This window comes from Zophobas morio, unplaced genomic scaffold (assembly GCF_036711695.1).
Source record: "Zophobas morio isolate AGI-343-1 ecotype UQ-CSIRO unplaced genomic scaffold, CSIRO_AGI_Zmor_V1 ptg000031l, whole genome shotgun sequence".
Taxonomy (NCBI): Eukaryota; Metazoa; Arthropoda; class Insecta; order Coleoptera; family Tenebrionidae; genus Zophobas; species Zophobas morio.
In genome coordinates this window covers 377,015-396,333 of record NW_026972136.1, presented here as the reverse complement: position 1 = coordinate 396,333, position 19,319 = coordinate 377,015, and the positions used below count along the sequence as shown (strand labels likewise).

General features: G+C 32.6%; 1 protein-coding gene across 1 annotated transcript in view; it reads right to left on the bottom strand.

Moving 5' to 3' along the window:
• The window catches only part of LOC135139580 (transmembrane channel-like protein), a gene marked incomplete at its 3' end in the record, with an annotated part of 61,926 nt that overhangs the window by 31,092 nt on the left and 11,515 nt on the right, over nt 1-19,319 (bottom strand). Inside the window, exons 2-5 of the mRNA XM_064069878.1 lie at nt 12,516-12,669; nt 642-837; nt 353-593; nt 118-306 (exon numbers count right to left, since the gene is read on the bottom strand). Coding sequence (XP_063925948.1) covers nt 118-306; nt 353-593; nt 642-837; nt 12,516-12,552 — 663 coding nt within the window. The remainder of the gene's footprint in view (nt 1-117; nt 307-352; nt 594-641; nt 838-12,515; nt 12,670-19,319) is intronic.

Here is a 19,319-nt window from a genome sequence, read left to right as displayed (position 1 = left end):
CCAGGCAGCATTAATAATTATCAAGATAGAAATAACGTTTTTCTAATGATGAGTTAGGTTATGGACCCAGACTGAACGTTGGGTATTGTGCTTCTGATTTTAAGAAAACCGTCTTACCTCAGGCACGGCCACAAACGAGATCAGCACCACCGCCAGCACGATGTTAACCCAAAACAGCCACCTCAAAAAAAGAAAATACGACGCCACCACCGAGCCGAAGTGCGACTCGATCTCCTTTATCTTGAGCTCCCACGGCACCAGCCAATTGGACAAATTGGCCAGTTCGCGGCGGTAACGCTGCCACTTCTGAAAAGCCCCTTTCAGTTCGGCCCAACACCTCGCATCGACTCACTTTTATAAGATAAATGTTCCACCTCGCCAGCATGTCCCTGGTGGATCGGCTCTGCGCCAGCCGCTCCTGAAGGGCACCCTCGTGCTTTTTTATGTAGGTTTTCGCCTGGACGACCAGCTTCAGCTTCTTCCTCATGTTCCACGGCTGCATTTTCACGTTGCCGAGAACTTCCTTGTGGAGTTTGATGTTCTCGAAGATCTCGTCCTGAGTTACGACGCCGTCGTCCATTGTTATTGCGGTGCTGGAAATTGAATTAAGTGGGCTTCGGGGGATGTTAATTGAAACCTACTCGCCGGAACTCGTGGTAAAAACCGACGAGCGTCGGCGGCCGTTCTCGCTTCCTAGTAGGATGTCGGGGCTGAAGGGCGAGCTCGCCCTTCGGCTGCTGCGGCGCCGGGATTTTCTTGTTGAGGCCCTGCGCTGAATTATGGCGTTCACGCTGGCCGAGTAGTCTTCTTCGTCGGAGTCTTCGATCTTATCGATATCTGGAAAAGTCGGACTGTCACAATGATGGATAACTCTGTTCCTGAAGCTAATTTTTTAAGGATAGTTGGTTATGTGTGAAATTATTTCGTGAGACTGGTAGCATTAAGAGGAAATCAGGAAGTCGCGCATTAACAGAACGAATCGCCGAGGTTGTTGACAATGTCCAACAGGTTATGGATGAGAACTGCCAAACGTCTCTAAAAAAGACAGTTGGGACCCTTCACCCGAGAAGCTCTCACATTCTTAAAAAAATACATTTGGGCCCCCCCGAGAAGATTTTACTTTAAAAAAAACCTTTTGGAACTCCCGAGAAGGTTTACATAAAAAAAAAGATATTTGGGGCCCCCGAGAAGGTTTTACATTAAAAAAAGCAGTTGGGACTCTCGAGAAGGTTTCACATTCTTAAAAAATTGGTCTAAAGAGTTTAGACAGTACTTCCCTCGCTGTCGGAAACTTGACGACTGCATGCCTATTGTGTTTTTTTTCTCATTACATTTTTGTAGTGGGAATTTAAAAAAAAAATTGCGATGACGTCATCAACATTTTTGCAAGGACACGTATATCAGTTGGGATAGATGTAGTGTAATACTAAGAATAAAATTATTATATTCTCAAATTTTCGGGAAAATGAATTGGGTCGTTTTGAATATTGATTTGTAATAATCAATAAAATAACGAAACAATTTACTCACGTATACGTATCAGAGGCAACTGAAAATCGTGTATGTATAAACATTCTTAATTTAAGATGACAGGCGTAACAGCATACGTGAGAGTCAAACAGAGAAACTGTAAACAAAACGACCATCGGTTTTATTGCTTCGACTTCCGCTTATTATATAAAACATTGGGTTTTATTTTAATTCTTGACGGTGAAATTCACAATTGGTTGATTATAAACATGTCTATTTCACATTCGCGGAACCAAGTGAGCGATAAAACAAATGCAGGTCTGTAATGTTAAAGTCGATGTAAATAAGCGTGCTACCCTTATGTTTCAACCGAGTTTTTCCTTTAACAAATTTTGTGTCTACCAAATTGGGTTGGTTGGGGTGTAATACTAATAATAAGTGTTGCCTTTAATTTAATCAATAAAATAAATTGACTTCATTAATTTTTTTGAACCACCTCTTAAGAAAATCTAAAAAATATGAATGGAATGATAAATCACAAGTACAAACTCATCATATTTTTTGCATTTTAGATAGGATTTATTCAGCAAAATTTAAGGGTGACGTCATCAATTTTTTTAGGAGGGATGAACAAATACATTTTGAACAAAAGTTTACCATGCTTATAATGACTTTAAAATATTCCCAAGATTTCAAAGCATTCGGTATTGTAATTCCTGATTAAATCGATAAAATAAATTCACGCCTTCATTAATTTTTTTGAGTCACCCTGCATATGCAAATCCAAAAATATGAATGGAATGATAAATCACAAGTACAGACTCATCATATTTTGTACATTTTAGATACGATTTATTCGGCAAACTTTTGAGCTGACGTCATCAGTTTTTTGTAGCAGATAACCAAATATATTTTGACTAAAAATTTATTATGCTCTTTATAACATTAAAACATCTGCAAGATTTCAAAGCATTCGGTTTTGTAGTTCCTGATTAAATCAATAAAATAAATTTACGCATTCATTAATTCTTTTGAGTCACCCTGTATATGCAAATCGAAAAAATTTGAATGGAATGATAAATCACAAGAAGAGACTCACCATATTTTGTACATTTTAGATAGGAATTTTTCAGCAAAATTTTGTGGTGACATCATAAATTTTTTAGGGGGGACGACCAAATACGTTTTGATCAAAAATTTACCATGCTTATGATAATTTTAAAATATCTTCAAGATTTCGAAGCATTCGGTTTTGTAGTTCCTGAGTAAATCAGTAAAATAAATTTACGCTTTCATTTATTTTCTTGAATAACCCTGTATATGCAAATCCAAAAAATATGAATGGAGTGATAGATCACAAGTACAGACTGATCATATTTTGTACATTTTAGATATGATTTATTCGGCAAATTTTCGAGCTGACGTCATCAAGTTTTTGGAGGGGATAAGCAAATATATTTTGACTAAACATTTATTATGCTCTTTATAACCTTAAAACATCTGCAAGATGTCAGAGCATTCCGTTTTGTAGTTCCTGATTAAAACAATAAAATATATTTACGCATTCATTAATTTTTTTGAGTCACTCTGTATATGCAAATCCAAAAAATATGAATGGAGTGATAAATGACAAGTACAGGCTCATCATATTTTGTACATTTTAGATATGATTTATTCGGCAAACTTTCGAGCTGACGTCATCAAGTTTTTGGAGGGGATAAGCAAATATATTTTGACTAAACATTTATTATGCTCTTTATAACCTTAAAACATCTGCAAGATGTCAGAGCATTCCGTTTTGTAGTTCCTGATTAAATCAATAAAATATATTTACGCATTCATTAATTTTTTTTGAGTCACCCTGTATATGCAAATCCAAAAAATATGAATGGAGTGATAGATCACAAGTACAGGCTCATCATATTTTGTACATTTTAGATATGATTTATTCCACAAACTTTTGAGCTGACGTCATCAAGTTTTTGGAGGGGATAAGCAAATATATTTTGACTAAACATTTATTATGCTCTTTATGACCTTAAAACATCTGCAAGATTTCAGAGCATTCGGTTTTGTAGTTCCTGATTAAATCAATAAAATATATTTACGCATTCATTAATTTTTTTGAGTCACCCTGTATATGCAAATCCAAAAAATATGAATGGAGTGATAGATCACAAGTACAGACTCATCATATTTTGTACATTTTAGATATGATTTTTTCCACAAACTTTTGAGCTGACGTCATCAAGTTTTTGGAGGGGATAAGCAAATATTTTTTGACTAAAGATTTATGATGCTCTTTATAGCCTTAAAACATCTGCAACATTTCAAAGCATTCTGGTTAGCAGATTAAAAAAAATTGGTCTAAAGAGTTTAGACAGTACTTCCCTCGCTGTCGGAAACTTGACGACTGCATGCCTATTGTGTGTGTGAGTAAAGTAAATTTACGCTTTCATTTATTTTCTTGAATCACCCTGTATATGCAAATCCAAAAAATATGAATGGGGTGATAGATCACAAGTACAGACTGATCATATTTTGTACATTTTAGATATGATTTATTCGGCAAATTTTCGAGCTGACGTCATCAAGTTTTTGGAGGGGATAAGCAAATATATTTTGACTAAACATTTATTATGCTCTTTATAACCTTAAAACATCTGCAAGATGTCAGAGCATTCCGTTTTGTAGTTCCTGATTAAATCAATAAAATATATTTACGCATTCATTAATTTTTTTGAGTCACTCTGTATATGCAAATCCAAAAAATATGAATGGAGTGATAAATGACAAGTACAGCCTCATCATATTTTGTACATTTTAGATATGATTTATTCGGCAAACTTTCGAGCTGACGTCATCAAGTTTTTGGAGGGGATAAGCAAATATATTTTGACTAAACATTTATTATGCTCTTTATGACCTTAAAACATCTGCAAGATTTCAGAGCATTCGGTTTTGTAGTTCCTGATTAAATCAATAAAATATATTTACGCATTCATTAATTTTTTTGAGTCACCCTGTATATGCAAATCCAAAAAATATGAATGGAGTGATAGATCACAAGTACAGACTCATCATATTTTGTACATTTTAGATATGATTTATTCCACAAACTTTTGAGCTGACGTCATCAAGTTTTTGGAGGGGATAAGCAAATATTTTTTGACTAAAGATTTATGATGCTCTTTATAGCCTTAAAACATCTGCAACATTTCAAAGCATTCTGGTTAGCAGATTAAAAATTAAATTTCAAAATGTTGTTTTATAATTTTGATTTTTTTTTCAAAAATCTGGACGTTTCGGGTGAAAAGTCGATTCAGAGTTGTAAACTACATGTGTAGGACTATGTTATTTTATACAATTGAAAACCCATTTACTATGTACAATTTTGAAGTGACGTCATCGCATTAGTGGTGGGGATGATTAGACAAATTTTGGTTAGCGTTTTACCATCTACATGATATTCTTAATATAAGTACAAAATTTCACAACAATCGGTCGAGTACTTTCGGAGATTATCTGTCTAATAAAAATCCGGGACAACAGACGGACAGACGGACGGACAGACGGACAGACGGAAATGGGAGACCTATTTCTTCGTCTTCTAGGGGTCATGAAAGATCGAGAAAACGTAAAAGTAGAGAGTCGGCCGACGGACTCGATTACAATACTTCCTTTGCTTACGCTCGGGAAGTAAAAAAGACATTTGGAGCCCCAGAGAAGGTTTTACATTAAAAAAAAAAAAATAGAGTTGGGACCCCCGAGAAGGTTTCACCTTCTTAAAAAATGGATATTTATCGCCCCCGAGAAGGTTTTACATTTTTAAAAAGATAGTTGGTACCCCAGAGGAGGTTTTACATTTTAAAAAAGACAGTTGGGAGCCTTGACAGGGTTTCACATTAAAATTAAAGACAATTGGGACCGCCGAGAAGGTTTCACATTCTTGAAAAAATACATTTGGCGTCCCAGAGAAGGTTTTACATTTTTAAAAAAGATAGTTGAGATTTACGAGAAGGTTTCACATTCTTAAAAAAATACATTTTAAGCCCCTCGAGAAGATTATACATTTTTAAGAAGACATTTGGGACCCACGAGAAGGTTTTATATTAAAAAAAAAGACATTTGGAGCCCCCGAGAAGGTTTTACATTAAAAAAAAAAATACAGTTGGGACCCCCGAGAAGGTTTCACCTTCTTAAAAAATGAATATTTATCGCCCCCGAGAAGGTTTTACATTTTTAAAAAGATAGTTGGTACCCCAGAGGAGGTTTTACATTTTAAAAAAGACAGTTGGGAGCCTTGACAAGGTTTCACATTAAAATTAAAGACAATTGGGACCGCCGAGAAGGTTTCACATTCTTGAAAAAATACATTTGGCGTCCCAGAGAAGGTTTTACATTTTTAAAAAAGATAGTTGAGATTTACGAGAAGGTTTCACATTCTTAAAAAAATACATTTTAAGCCCCTCGAGAAGATTATACATTTTTAAGAAGACATTTGGGACCCACGAGAAGGTTTTATATTAAAAAAAAAGACATTTGGAGCCCCCGAGAAGGTTTTACATTAAAAAAAAAATACAGTTGGGACCCCCGAGAAGGTTTCACCTTATTAAAAAATGGATATTTATCGCCCCCGAGAAGGTTTTACATTTTTAAAAAGATAGTTGGTACCCCAGAGGAGGTTTTACATTTTAAAAAAGACAGTTGGGAGCCCCGACAAGGTTTCACATTAAAATTAAAGACAATTGGGACCGCCGAGGTTTCACATTCTTGAAAAAATACATTTGGCGTCCCAGAGAAGGTTTTACATTTTTAAAAAAGATAGTTGAGATTCACGAGAAGGTTTTACATTCTTAAAAAAATACATTTTAAGCCCCTCGAGAAGATTATACATTTTTAAGAAGACATTTGGGACCCACGAGAAGGTTTTATATTAAAAAAAAGACATTTGGAGCCCCCGAGAAGGTTTTACATTAAAAAAAAAATATAGTTGGGACCCCCGAGAAGGTTTCACCTTCTTAAAAAATGGATATTTATCGCCCCCGAGAAGGTTTTACATTTTTAAAAAGATAGTTGGTACCCCAGAGGAGGTTTTACATTTTAAAAAAGACAGTTGGGAGCCTTGACAAGGTTTCACATTAAAATTAAAGACAATTGGGACCGCCGAGAAGGTTTCACATTCTTGAAAAAATACATTTGGCGTCCCAGAGAAGGTTTTACATTTTTAAAAAAGATAGTTGAGATTTACGAGAAGGTTTCACATTCTTAAAAAAATACATTTTAAGCCCCTCGAGAAGATTATACATTTTTAAGAAGACATTTGGGACCCACGAGAAGGTTTTATATTAAAAAAAAGACATTTGGAGCCCCCGAGAAGGTTTTACATTAAAAAAAAATACAGTTGGGACCCCCGAGAAGGTTTCACCTTCTTAAAAAATGGATATTTATCGCCCCCGAGAAGGTTTTACATTTTTAAAAAGATAGTTGGTACCCCAGAGGAGGTTTTACATTTTAAAAAAGACAGTTGGGAGCCCCGACAAGGTTTCACATTAAAATTAAAGACAATTGGGACCGCCGAGAAGGTTTCACATTCTTGAAAAAATACATTTGGCGTCCCAGAGAAGGTTTTACATTTTTAAAAAAGATAGTTGAGATTTACGAGAAGGTTTCACATTCTTAAAAAAATACATTTTAAGCCCCTCGAGAAGATTATACATTTTTAAGAAGACATTTGGGACCCACGAGAAGGTTTTATATTAAAAAAAAGACATTTGGAGCCCCCGAGAAGGTTTTACATTAAAAAAAAATACAGTTGGGACCCCCGAGAAGGTTTCACCTTCTTAAAAAATGGATATTTATCGCCCCCGAGAAGGTTTTACATTTTTAAAAAGATAGTTGGTACCCCAGAGGAGGTTTTACATTTTAAAAAAGACAGTTGGGAGCCCCGACAAGGTTTCACATTAAAATTAAAGACAATTGGGACCCCCGAGAAGGTTTCACATTCTTGAAAAAATACATTTGGCGTCCCAGAGAAGGTTTTACATTTTTAAAAAAGATAGTTGAGATTCACGAGAAGGTTTCACATTCTTAAAAAAATACATTTTAAGCCCCTCGAGAAGATTATACATTTTTAAGAAGACATTTGGGACCCACGAGAAGGTTTTATATTAAAAAAAAGACATTTGGAGCCCCCGAGAAGGTTTTACATTAAAAAAAAAAATACAGTTGGGACCCCCGAGAAGGTTTCACCTTCTTAAAAAATGGATATTTATCGCCCCCGAGAAGGTTTTACATTTTTAAAAAGATAGTTGGTACCCCAGAGGAGGTTTTACATTTTAAAAAAGACAGTTGGGAGTTCCGACAAGGTTTCACATTAAAATAAAAGACAATTGGTACCGCCGAGAAGGTTTCACATTCTTGAAAAAATATATATGGCGTTCCAGAGAAGGTTTTACATTTTTAAAAAAGATAGTTGGGATTCACGAGAAGGTTTCACATTCTTAAAAAAATACATTTTAGGCCCCTCGAGAAGATTATACATTTTTAAGAAGACATTTGGGACCCACGAGAAGGTTTTATGTTAAAAAAACGACATTTGGAGCCCCCGAGAAGGTTTTACATTAAAAAAAAAAATTCAGTTGGGACCCCCGAGAACATTTTACATTTTAAAAAAGACAGTTGAGAGCCTCGACAAGGTTTCACATTAAAAAAAAGACAACTGGGACCCCCGAGAAGGTTTCACATTCTTGAAAAAATACATTTGGCGTCCCAGAGAAGGTTTTACATTTTTAAAAAAGATAGTTGGGATTCATGAGAAGGTTTCACATTCTTAAAAAGATACATTTTGGGCCCCTCGAGAAGATTATACATTTTTAAGAAGACATTTGGGACCCACGAGAAGGTTTTATGTTAAAAAAAAAGACATTTGGAGCCCCCGAGAAGGTTTTACATTAAAAAAAAATACAGTTGGGACCCCCGAGAAGGTTTCAAGTTGGTAAAAAATGGATATTTATCGCCCCCGAGAACATTTTACATTTTAAAAAAGACAGTTGAGAGCCTCGACAAGGTTTCACATTAAAAAAAAGACCATTGGGACCCCCGAGAAGGTTTCACATTCTTGAAAAAATACATTTGGCGTCCCAGAGAAGGTTTTACATTTTTAAAAAAGATAGTTGGGATTCATGAGAAGGTTTCACATTCTTAAAAAAATACATTTTGGGCCCCTCGAGAAGATTATACATTTTTAAGAAGACATTTGGGACCCACGAGAAGGTTTTATATTAAAAAAAAGACATTTGGAGCCCCCGAGAAGGTTTTACATTAAAAAAAAAAAATACAGTTGGGACCCCGAGAAGGTTTCACCTGCTTGAAAAATGGATATTTATCCCCCCGAGATGGTTTTATATTTTTAAAAAGATAGTGTGTACCCCAGAGGAGGTTTTACATTTTAAAAAAGACAGTTGGGAGCCTCGACAAGGTTTCACATTAACAAAAAAAAACAATTGGAACCCCCGAGAAGGTTTCACATTCTTGAAAAAATACATTTGGGGCCCCGGAGAAGGTTTTACATTTTTAGAAAAGATAGTTGGGACCCCCAAGAAGGTTTTACATTAAAAAAAGACATTTGGAGCCTCCGAGAAGGTTTTATATTTTTAACTAAAGATGGGCGTATTCTCACTTTTTCGAGAAAGTTTTTCGTGAAATTGTTACGGCGTTATAAACTTAGATAATACACAATCCGAGATAAAAAGAGAAAAAAAGAAAAAGAAAAAATCGAAAGGCCAAGTTTGGAATCGAACGCACCACGTCCTGTCCGCATGCCTGACTCGTAACCACTAGACCGCCACTGGGATACCTTATACTAATGATAATGATAAACTTTTATTATTCTGTGCATTATGTTTCTGCAAAAATTTGTACGGTTAGGGAAAAACTCAAAGCGGATTCGTTGTTTTATAACACTTAAATCAAATAAACATAGAATTCTTTGAAGTGACGTCATCAAATTGTTGGTGGGGATGATTAGCACTTAACCACTACATGTAGTATCCAATGTACATACAAAATTTGACAACAATCGGTTCAGCAGCTTCGGGGATTACGTGATTAATAAAAATGGATACAGACACCAGACAGACAGACGGAAACGGGAGACTACTTTTCTCGTACTGTAGGGGTCGTGAAACGTCGAAAAATGTAAAAATAGCCATTCGTCCGATGGACTCGATTAATATACTTCCTTAGCTTACGCTCGGAAAGTACAAATAATGTCATTGTGAATAGATTAAACTGATAGAAATGGTGGAGGCGCCGGGATAATAAATTATTTAAAAAAACTTATTTATTTCAATAATTTTTACAAAACTTCCATATTAAATAATCAATTAAAGATGAAACAGCTAGAAGAAATGACTAGCAGAAATTTGAACCAAGGTAAATGGTTTTTCATGGAATGATTTTCAACAAATTTAGTTTTATTGCATGAGTTCTTGTTCAATATTGTGGACACAAAGACAATAAGGACAGATTTATGATACTGAGAATCTTTCTCATATGAATAATTTCATTCTGGATTGATTAGAGAAACATACATTTTTTTGATAAAAATGGTGGAGGCGCCGGGAGTTTTTGTTTTATAATGTGTAAAAAAAATATTTACCCTAATAAACAATTCTTTGAAATAAAAAAAAACCCTAAGGCAAACTGAACCAGAATGCAAGGAATATAATTTCATTAATATAAGAATCAAAATCTAACAAAACCGCTTGAAAATTTCAAACTTCTCAGTTCTAATCAAGTCTTTTGAAAAGACTTTAGTTGAATTTTCAAAATTATGACGTTATCACTTTATATTATCAAAATAATAAACTAAAAAAAATTACAAAGATATCGATTTAGTTTTCACGTGGCATTTTTTTGAAAAGACGCAGTTTCTAGTGGTAAATATGTGACTTTTTTTCAGAATTAACTTTTGACATGACCATAATTTAAATCTGTTCATACATTCGTTTTTATGAGAAATAAAGACATGTTACCGAAAGACAAACAATGATACATTTCATTGCAAAATTTTCAAAAATATATTTGTTTAATAATGATCTCTTTTTCAATGATGTCATCTAGATCTGGAATGGATGTGTAAATCAGTAAGAATCTAATTAAGTCAAATAATACAAACATAAGTCAAAACTAGTTTTTTAGGAGAAGTATTCAAAATGAAGGTGTATTATTAAATTAAAGGTGTGGAGGATTTAAAACGGGATTTATTAAAAAATATTTTGAGATATCTTCGTAATAATTATTTTCAGGTATATGAGAGAGAGATTTTAGAACTTTTACGATCTTGGTGTTAATTAATTAATTAATTAAAAAAATATGAAGTTTTAGTAAAATAAGCGTTGTATATAATATAAAATACTAAAAGCAAATAAAATTTTCAATAGGTTACACAACAAAGATTGCAAGTAAAAATGGCTTGAAAACTACTTAGCGCGAGTTTAGTTTGAAAAACTCCCGTTGTATTCAATCGGAAATCTATTTCAACATTTGAATACAACATCATTATTATTACTGCGTGGGTGCATTTCTCCCTTTGTGTGTTTTATATTTAAAATGATCCCATTTCAAAGCAACTAAGTGTAAAATTTCAAATTAACAAAAACATGTTTCGGTGAATTTCCAGAATTTACATTAATAACATTGGTCTGTAAATAATTAAATTAAATGTGATCACATTCAAACCAGAACGATTATTGAAGTCCGTAAGTTGCGTATAATTGTGCATCAAGTGAACTTTCACAACGTTCCTAGACATGACATGTGCATATTTTGAAATAAAACAAAATAAACAATATAAACTGAAGAGACTATGTTTTCTAGGACAGGTTTAAACGCATATTATTATGCTTTATTGCGTTCACTGCGTATCTGCTAAACATCTGTCCAATTACAAACTCTTGCGAAATATAAAATACAATATTTACTTTTAAAAGAAGTCTATGTAGTGGCATTACACAGTCTCGGCTGAATAAATATTTAAATCACATTATGACAGAACAAAACAGCGCAATATTGTAATGATTGTATAAAATTCTAAAAAAAATTATTTGTCATGTCATCTCAGGAAAAAGTGCTACAAATAAAGGATCATCGTCAAAACACCATCCTTAATTAAAATCCAGTTTATGCTGTAAATAGTTTCCGCACTGTGTGTTACACTGCAACTAAAATCTGACTTAACTTGATTTTTCATTAAGTTTCTAATTAAACTTTCCCCGTAAATCCAGTACAGGAACTCAGGTATAATCTACATAGTTAATAGGAACGTAAAAACCACCGAGCTTCGAACAGTATTGCGGTGAAATCAGTGAACCAAAAAATTAAAATTCCGGGATCTTAGCTTCGCTTCTATAAGACTTTCTAAGACTGATGATCGAAATTTATCTCTCGATGAAAATATCGGCAGAATCTTAACCTTACGCGATATTATTTCGGAGAATATTGAGTAATTTTCTAGACCTCTTGTAGAGTCTAACCGCAATTACAACTTTATTTTTTATTTAATTTTTTTTTAACTCCCGGCAACAAAAGTTTGTGTTTGTCGTAAAAAGCTCTCCTTCGTCCCGTAATTTGTTGATTTCGGACAGCCGCACTCCTGTTTAACTTTTACTTTAAATTTCCACGACAAATGCATAATATATGGGGAAAACAATTTTGTAATTGTGTTTCCGTGTGCCGTTCCGCAACTCGAGCCAACTTCCGAACTCAGTTCCCCTGATTAAACTTTACCTGTGCTTTGCGGAAAATGAACCTTATCCTCGCCCATTCTTCGCAGTGTAGTAGTTACATTTAGTTGAACTATCTATCACTCCTGACCGAATTCTCCGCAAACGTAACGTTTGTTCGGGCCAAAATAACATACACGAAAGGGACGAGAAATATTATTGTAAATGAAGTCTGGTCATAGAAAAAATTGTGTACACAATTCTCATTTAATGGACTTTAAGACACTTAATAATGATATGAAATTGATGAAATTTTACCTGTTGTTTGCGGAAAGTGGACCTTATCCTTGTCCATCTTTGCGCCTCCGGGGCTGTAGTAGTTGCACTTGGTCGAACTATCACTCCTGACCGAGTCCTCCGCAAACGTAACAGATAGCCGGTCCACTGAGGGTTGGGGCGACGCCGGTTCACCCTAAATTCCGAGCAATACAAACACAGTTACACGCAAACCTTGAGCAAACACCGAGAAGATCAACAAATAAACGTCCATGAAGACAAACGCGCGCTCGGATGAACCGCATGAAAATGCGATTCTTGGCCGAGGGTTCGATCTGAGATGTATTAACGAAGCGGGGTGAAAATGAAAAGGGTTATAATTTAATCAAAATACTGGAAAACATTCGCAGCACGCATTTATTCAATCTTGACCACACCTTATAAACACCATACCGATTCTTTTTAGCCCCAAAGTGGTTCGTTCTGGTTTGTCTCGTTCTGGCGCGCGGAGGAAAGTGGCGGGAAAGAGATGGAAGAGGGACGGTTGAAAGGGGAGTCGTTTATTTTAGCCAGGTTTCACTAATTCGGATAAGAGCTCCTAAATCCTGACGGTAAATTATTGAGATTTACATTTTATCGATGGTGTTTGCCGCTGATCAAAGGCTTGAAATATGATCGGATTGTTTTATGGTGATTTGCAATAGAGGCTTTAATATAAGTTATGGGCGTTTATGGAGGTTTACTGGAAGTTTTATGAGTTTTATGGGATCAGTTATCTGGAGTGGGTGCTGTGATTACCGAAGATTTTTACTTCCTGAGCGTAAGCTAATACTAATCTACTTTTAAAGTTTTATCGACCTTCCGTGATCTCTAGAGTACGAAGAAATAGGTCTCCCGTTTGCGTCTGACTGACTGACAGTCTGTCTGCTGTCGGTCCGGATTTGTACTTCAAAATTTACAATAATAAATTTGTTTTATTTTTAAAATACTCCTGTATTTGTGGTGTATGATTCCGTGTTATCACCCTAGACACACAGATTTTTGGAAAAAAATCTAAAATATATAACATTTTTCAATTTATTTTTAAACTATACAAAACCGAATGCTCTGAAATCTTGCAAATGTTTTGTGGTTATCGTAATAATGGCAAATCGTTAAAAAATAAAATTCCCAAAATGAAATCATAGAATTTTTAGAAAAATATTTTAATATCACAATTTCTCGTTTTTTCGTTTTTGCAGTTTTAATTTTTAAAATTCTTCAGTTTTTCGACATGCAATTTTTCAATTTTGCAATGTTTTAATATTATAATTTCCATTTTTCGATTTTTCAATTTCTCAATTTTTAATTTTTCGAATTTTCAATTTTTTGTTTCCCCAATTTTCGAAGTTCCTGATTTTTGTTTTTCAATTTACCGATTTTTTTCATTTTCATTTTTTCGGTTATATCACAATTTTTCATTTTTACATTTTTTAATTTTTGATTGTTCAAAATCTCGATTTTCCAATTTTTTAGTTTTCCTTTTTTGCAAATCCAAAAAAATGTAATCATGGTAAATCGTTAGTCAAAATTTATTCGTTTATTCCCTCCCAAAATCTCAAAATTTTGTAATACATACGCATATTTATTTTAACTGATAAGGGTTATCATAAAAAAATAAAATTCGCAAAATCAAATCTTAATAATTTTACGAAAAATGTGGTCTTATTTATTTCCACTTTTTAATTTAATTTTTTGAAATTCGTTCCACTTTTATCAAATTCTCGGCTTCCAATTTTTCGTTTCTTCACTGTTTCGATCTGCAGTTTATGAATTTTGCAATTTTCGTTTTTTCGATTTTTTAATTTCTCAATTTTTACTTTTCGATTTTTCAATTTTTTGTTTCCTCAATTTTTCAATTTCTTGATCTCTATTTTTTTTATTTACCGATTTTTTAATTTTCATTTTCTCGATTTTATATCACAATTTTTAATTTTTTCCATTTCCTTTATGTTTCCAATGTTTCTTTCGACTTTATTTTTTTAGTTTATTCATTTCTTCAAATTTTCAATTATTGATTGTTCGATTTCTGTATTTTCTAATTTTTAAATTTTACATTTTTGCGATTTTTGGATTTCTGGATAATTATCCGATTTTCTTTAATTTTCAACATTTCGGTTCTGCAATATTTCCTTTTTCCGATTTTGCATTTTTTCGATTTTCAAGTTTCTCATTTTTTAATCTTTCGATTTTTCAATTTTTCGTTTCAATTTTTCAAGTTTCTGATTTAAAGCTTTTAGATTTTTCAATTTTACAGTTTTGCAATTTTTCCAATTCTTTCAAAATAATGGTTGAAAAATCGAAAAATTAAAAATCGAACAACTATAAATTGGGAAAAAATTGAAAAATCAAAAATGAAAAAGCGAAAAATTACAAAATCGAAAAAGTGAAAAATCAAAAATTACGAATCGAAGAACTGAAGAAACGAGAAATCGAAACATTGAAAAAGTCAAAATCGAAAAAGTTAAAAATCGAAAAAATTAATGAATCGAAAAATTGTAAATAAGAAAAAACGAATCAAATCGAAAAATTATGGAATCGTTAAAATTGTGAAGTCGAAAAGCTGTAACACTGAAAGTTCGAAAATTTGAAAAATTAGATATAGAGAAATTGAAAATTAAGAATTGAAAAATTGAAAAATCGATAAATGATAAATTTCAAAATCCAACAATTGAAAAATGGAAAAATTATGTGAAATATTTTACAAATTATAATTTTATTAAATACATGTTTAAAACGAAGACAAAAAAATTGCAAATCAAAAATTGACGGAACGGAACATTGAAAAATCGAAAAACTGAAAAATCTAAAAACGAACAAACGGAAAATAAAAAATCTAAAAGTGGAAAAATCGAAAAATTAAAAAAACAAAGAAAATAAAAAACCGAAAAAAAATTCAAAAATTGAAAAACCTAAAAGTTGTAAAAATAAAGAAAATAACAACCGAAATCAAAAAATTGAGACAATTGAAAACTCGAGGTATTTTAAATCGAAAAATGGCAAAATCTAAAAATTGAAGAAATAAAAAATGAAACATGACAAATCGATGAATTGATGAAACGAAAAATTGAAAAATTAAAATTGAAAAAAAAATCATAAAATCGAAACAGTAAAAAATCCAATAATTCAAAAAATAAAGAAAATAAAAAAACTGAAACAAAAAATTGTAAATAAAAAAATGGAAAAGTTGGAAAATTGAAAAACGGAAGATTATAAACTTGAAAACTCGAAAATTTGCAAGTTGTAGACTGAAGAAACAAAAAAAAATAAAAATTTAAGAATAGAACAATTCAGAAATCCAGAATCTCTCATATTACTTGAATCTCTGAAAACTGTGATTCGCCAGATTCTTTAGAAACTTTGAACCCTCTGGAGCCTTTAGAATTTTAGAATCCCGAGAGTGTAGTTTTAGTAAATCGCGAAATTCCAAAAATTTGCGGAATTTTGCAAATCTTTGGAATTTTTAGAATCTCTGAAATCCAGTGATCTTTCGAATCTTGGAATGTTTGGAATCGCCACAGTCTTTAGAGTGTCTAAGACGTCTATAACATTTAGATTCGCTACAATCTGTAGAAAATATAGAATCATTACATTCTTTTGAATCGCCGTATCGTTAAATATTAAAATTGATTTAATCTGTAGAAATTTTAAATTCTCTAGAATACCTATAACCTTTGGAATCTCCGGAAACTCTGACTATAGATTCTGTAATGTTTGAAATCGTTGGAATCTTTTTAAATTTGGAGATTCCGAAAATTTATGGAATTGTGGAACTCTTTGTAATTATGTAGAATCTCTGGAATGTTTGATTTATTTTGATGAAACCTCTAATTTTTTAAAAATATTTCAAATTATTGAAGGAAAATCCTCAACGTGTAAAACAATTATAATTATTATCAGGTACAAATTTAAAGAGAAGGCTAGAAAAAATGCAAATCGAAAATGGAAGAGACGGAAAAAATCGGGAAGCTGAAAAATGTAAAAATTAAAAAACCAAAAATTTTATAATCTAAAAATTGACAAAATAAAGAAAATGGAAAACCGAAATGAAAAGTTACACAACGATATATTGAAGAAATTAAAAACTGAAAAATTAGAAATTGAAATCTCGCGAAACTGAAAATCGAAAATTGTAAACAAAATAAAAACCAAAATCAAAGTATCGAAACAATTGGAAACTCGAGAAATCTGAAACCGAAAAATGTCAAAATTTAAAAATTGAAGAAATAAAAAATAAAATAATAATAATAACAAAATGAAAAATTGAAAAATCGCAAATTGAAATTTTGATGAAGAAAAAAAAATTAAAATTGAGAAAACAAAAAATCTGAAAATGGAAACATTGAAAAAATATAGAAAATAAAAAACCGAAACGAAAAATTGCAAAATCTGGAAACAGATAAATTGGAAAGTTGGAAAATTGAAACACTGAAGAATTTAAACTTGAAAACTTGAAAATTTGAGAATTGATAAACTGAAGAAGCAAAAAAAAAAATTTTAATTGAAAAATAGAAAAATTCAAAAATTCTGTCGAAATAACCTATGATCGATTTTCTCATTTTAAAGTTATTGCTATGTTGATAACCGATTAGATCAACTTTGATTTTTTCGTTAAAAGTGGTGGGGACTCCGGAATTTTAAGTTTATTTTAAGAATATCACTGTTTCACAGATGAATTCCTAATCAACATAAAATAATACAGTAACTATAAATATAGTCAAAAATACCTCTTTTCAGATTTCTTTGTATGGTACAAGCAGAACGTTTTTCCGCCCGATTTAAATAATCTGATTGTTCCATGGCCGCCCAAATTATCATCTTTCTATTAATTAATTCATTAATTTGGACATTATCATCTCAGTTTCTAGATTTCCTTACAGTCAATAAAATTTTGGATAATTCAGTCGAAATTGACACTTTAAAAAGCTTTTTATTTTTCAGTGATAATAATACTAACCAAAATTAGATACGTTTTCTCTGTTTATTTTTCATTAAAAATGTGCACATCTATCCAACCACCACATTAAACCCCTTACGTAGCTAATTATTTTCGTCATGTTATTTAACACCGTCCACCGAGCTCTTGTCTCCGTAATCGATACAGTTTCCATTTATCTAGAATGAATGTGTCTACATGTGATGTGGCAACGTGATTACTACGATGGATGGAACGAGATAAAAAGCACTAACACTAACACCCACTTACCCCCGAATACATGTTTTGTCCTATATCTACTTGTTTAATCCAATTAAGCGACGTATACGGGCCTTGAAATAGAGATCTGGTAAAGATTACTTTAATCAAAACTGGATGTCATAAAGGGAAGGTGGTGAAGGACGTAGCCGGAAAAAGGCTGTTAGACCTAATGACGCTTATCGGGTTCATATTGTCGGAAACGCGACAGACGCGAAAATGTGATTAATGCTATTTATTAGCGAGATAATGGCGTAATTGGAAAATAATAATTCTTTGTCGCGCCAGGGGAGAGGGTTGCGTATATTTATTAAAGAGTAGGATGTTGCGACAAACATGATAATGACGTTGTTGAAAGGTAAGCAAGATAATTTAATAATGGGGGGTTTTAAATGTCGTATTTTTTGTTGGATTGAGTGGAATGAGGTAAAAATGTGTCGGGAGCAGATTTTGTAAAAATAATATTGTTCATGAAGGTGGTAGAAAAACAGTAATGTTTATGTGACAGGTAAAAGTAATTCGGTTGTTTTTCATGTGTAAAAACCCAGGTGCAAGTACGACAAACCTCAAAGAAGGTGGAGGACTGCTGAGTCCAGTTTTATTCACTGTTTTAATCAAGGATGTAACTAGCAAAGATAAATGAAAAGAAAACTGAAAGCGGTAATTGTATATTTTCATGAAACCGTAATGTTCGTCAGCGAAAAAAAAGTGAACTGAAACGTAACCTAAATTAATTAAATTACCTTCCTTTTAAAAAACGTATCGTATGAAATGTCAGAGATTGTATTTCTAGGGGGTTTAATTGCAACTAACGTCTGTAATGCAACACGTAGAAAAGCACTAAGTTAGAAGAGTATTATGTTTTATGTTACAATGGAAAATGCTGGGTCTGGGAACTTTTAATTGTGATAATCTCTATACATTAAAAAAATATAGCTAATACCAATAACACCGTAAAAATTTATAAGACACCCTATATATTTTTTAACACCCTATAAATTTGTTTGTGTTTGTCTACGACATGCGATGTTTATTTTTAATTGAACCCTATATATTTTCCTAAAGATGCTTGAAGTCCGGAGAATTCCTAGAGCCTCTAGAATCCATAGAATCTATAGACACTCTAAAATCCATGGAATCCTTGGAGTTTCTGGAATTATGTGAATCCTTAAAATCTTTAGAATCCCCAGATTCTCTGAAATCTCTGGAATCTTTGGAATCGTTGAAAACATTGGAAACTTTAACATTTTTGGAATATTGGGAATCATTAGAACCTTTAGAATCTCTAAAATCTATAGCATCTCTAGAATTTCTAAAACCATTGGAATCCTTAGGACGTCTTGAATCTCTAGAATCTGTAACATGTATAGAATTTTTGAATTACTTGAATCTCTGGAAACTCTATAATGTTTGAAAACTCTAGAGACTGGAATCTCTGAAAACTCTGAATCCCTAGATTCTTGAGAAATTTTGAACCCCCAGGTGCCTTTAGAACTTCAGAATTACTAGAATGTTTGGAGTTTTAGTAAACCCAGAGATTCTAAAAATTTCCGGACTTCTGTAAATTTTGGAATATTTAGAATCTCTGGAATCCCAAGCTCTTTCAAATCTTA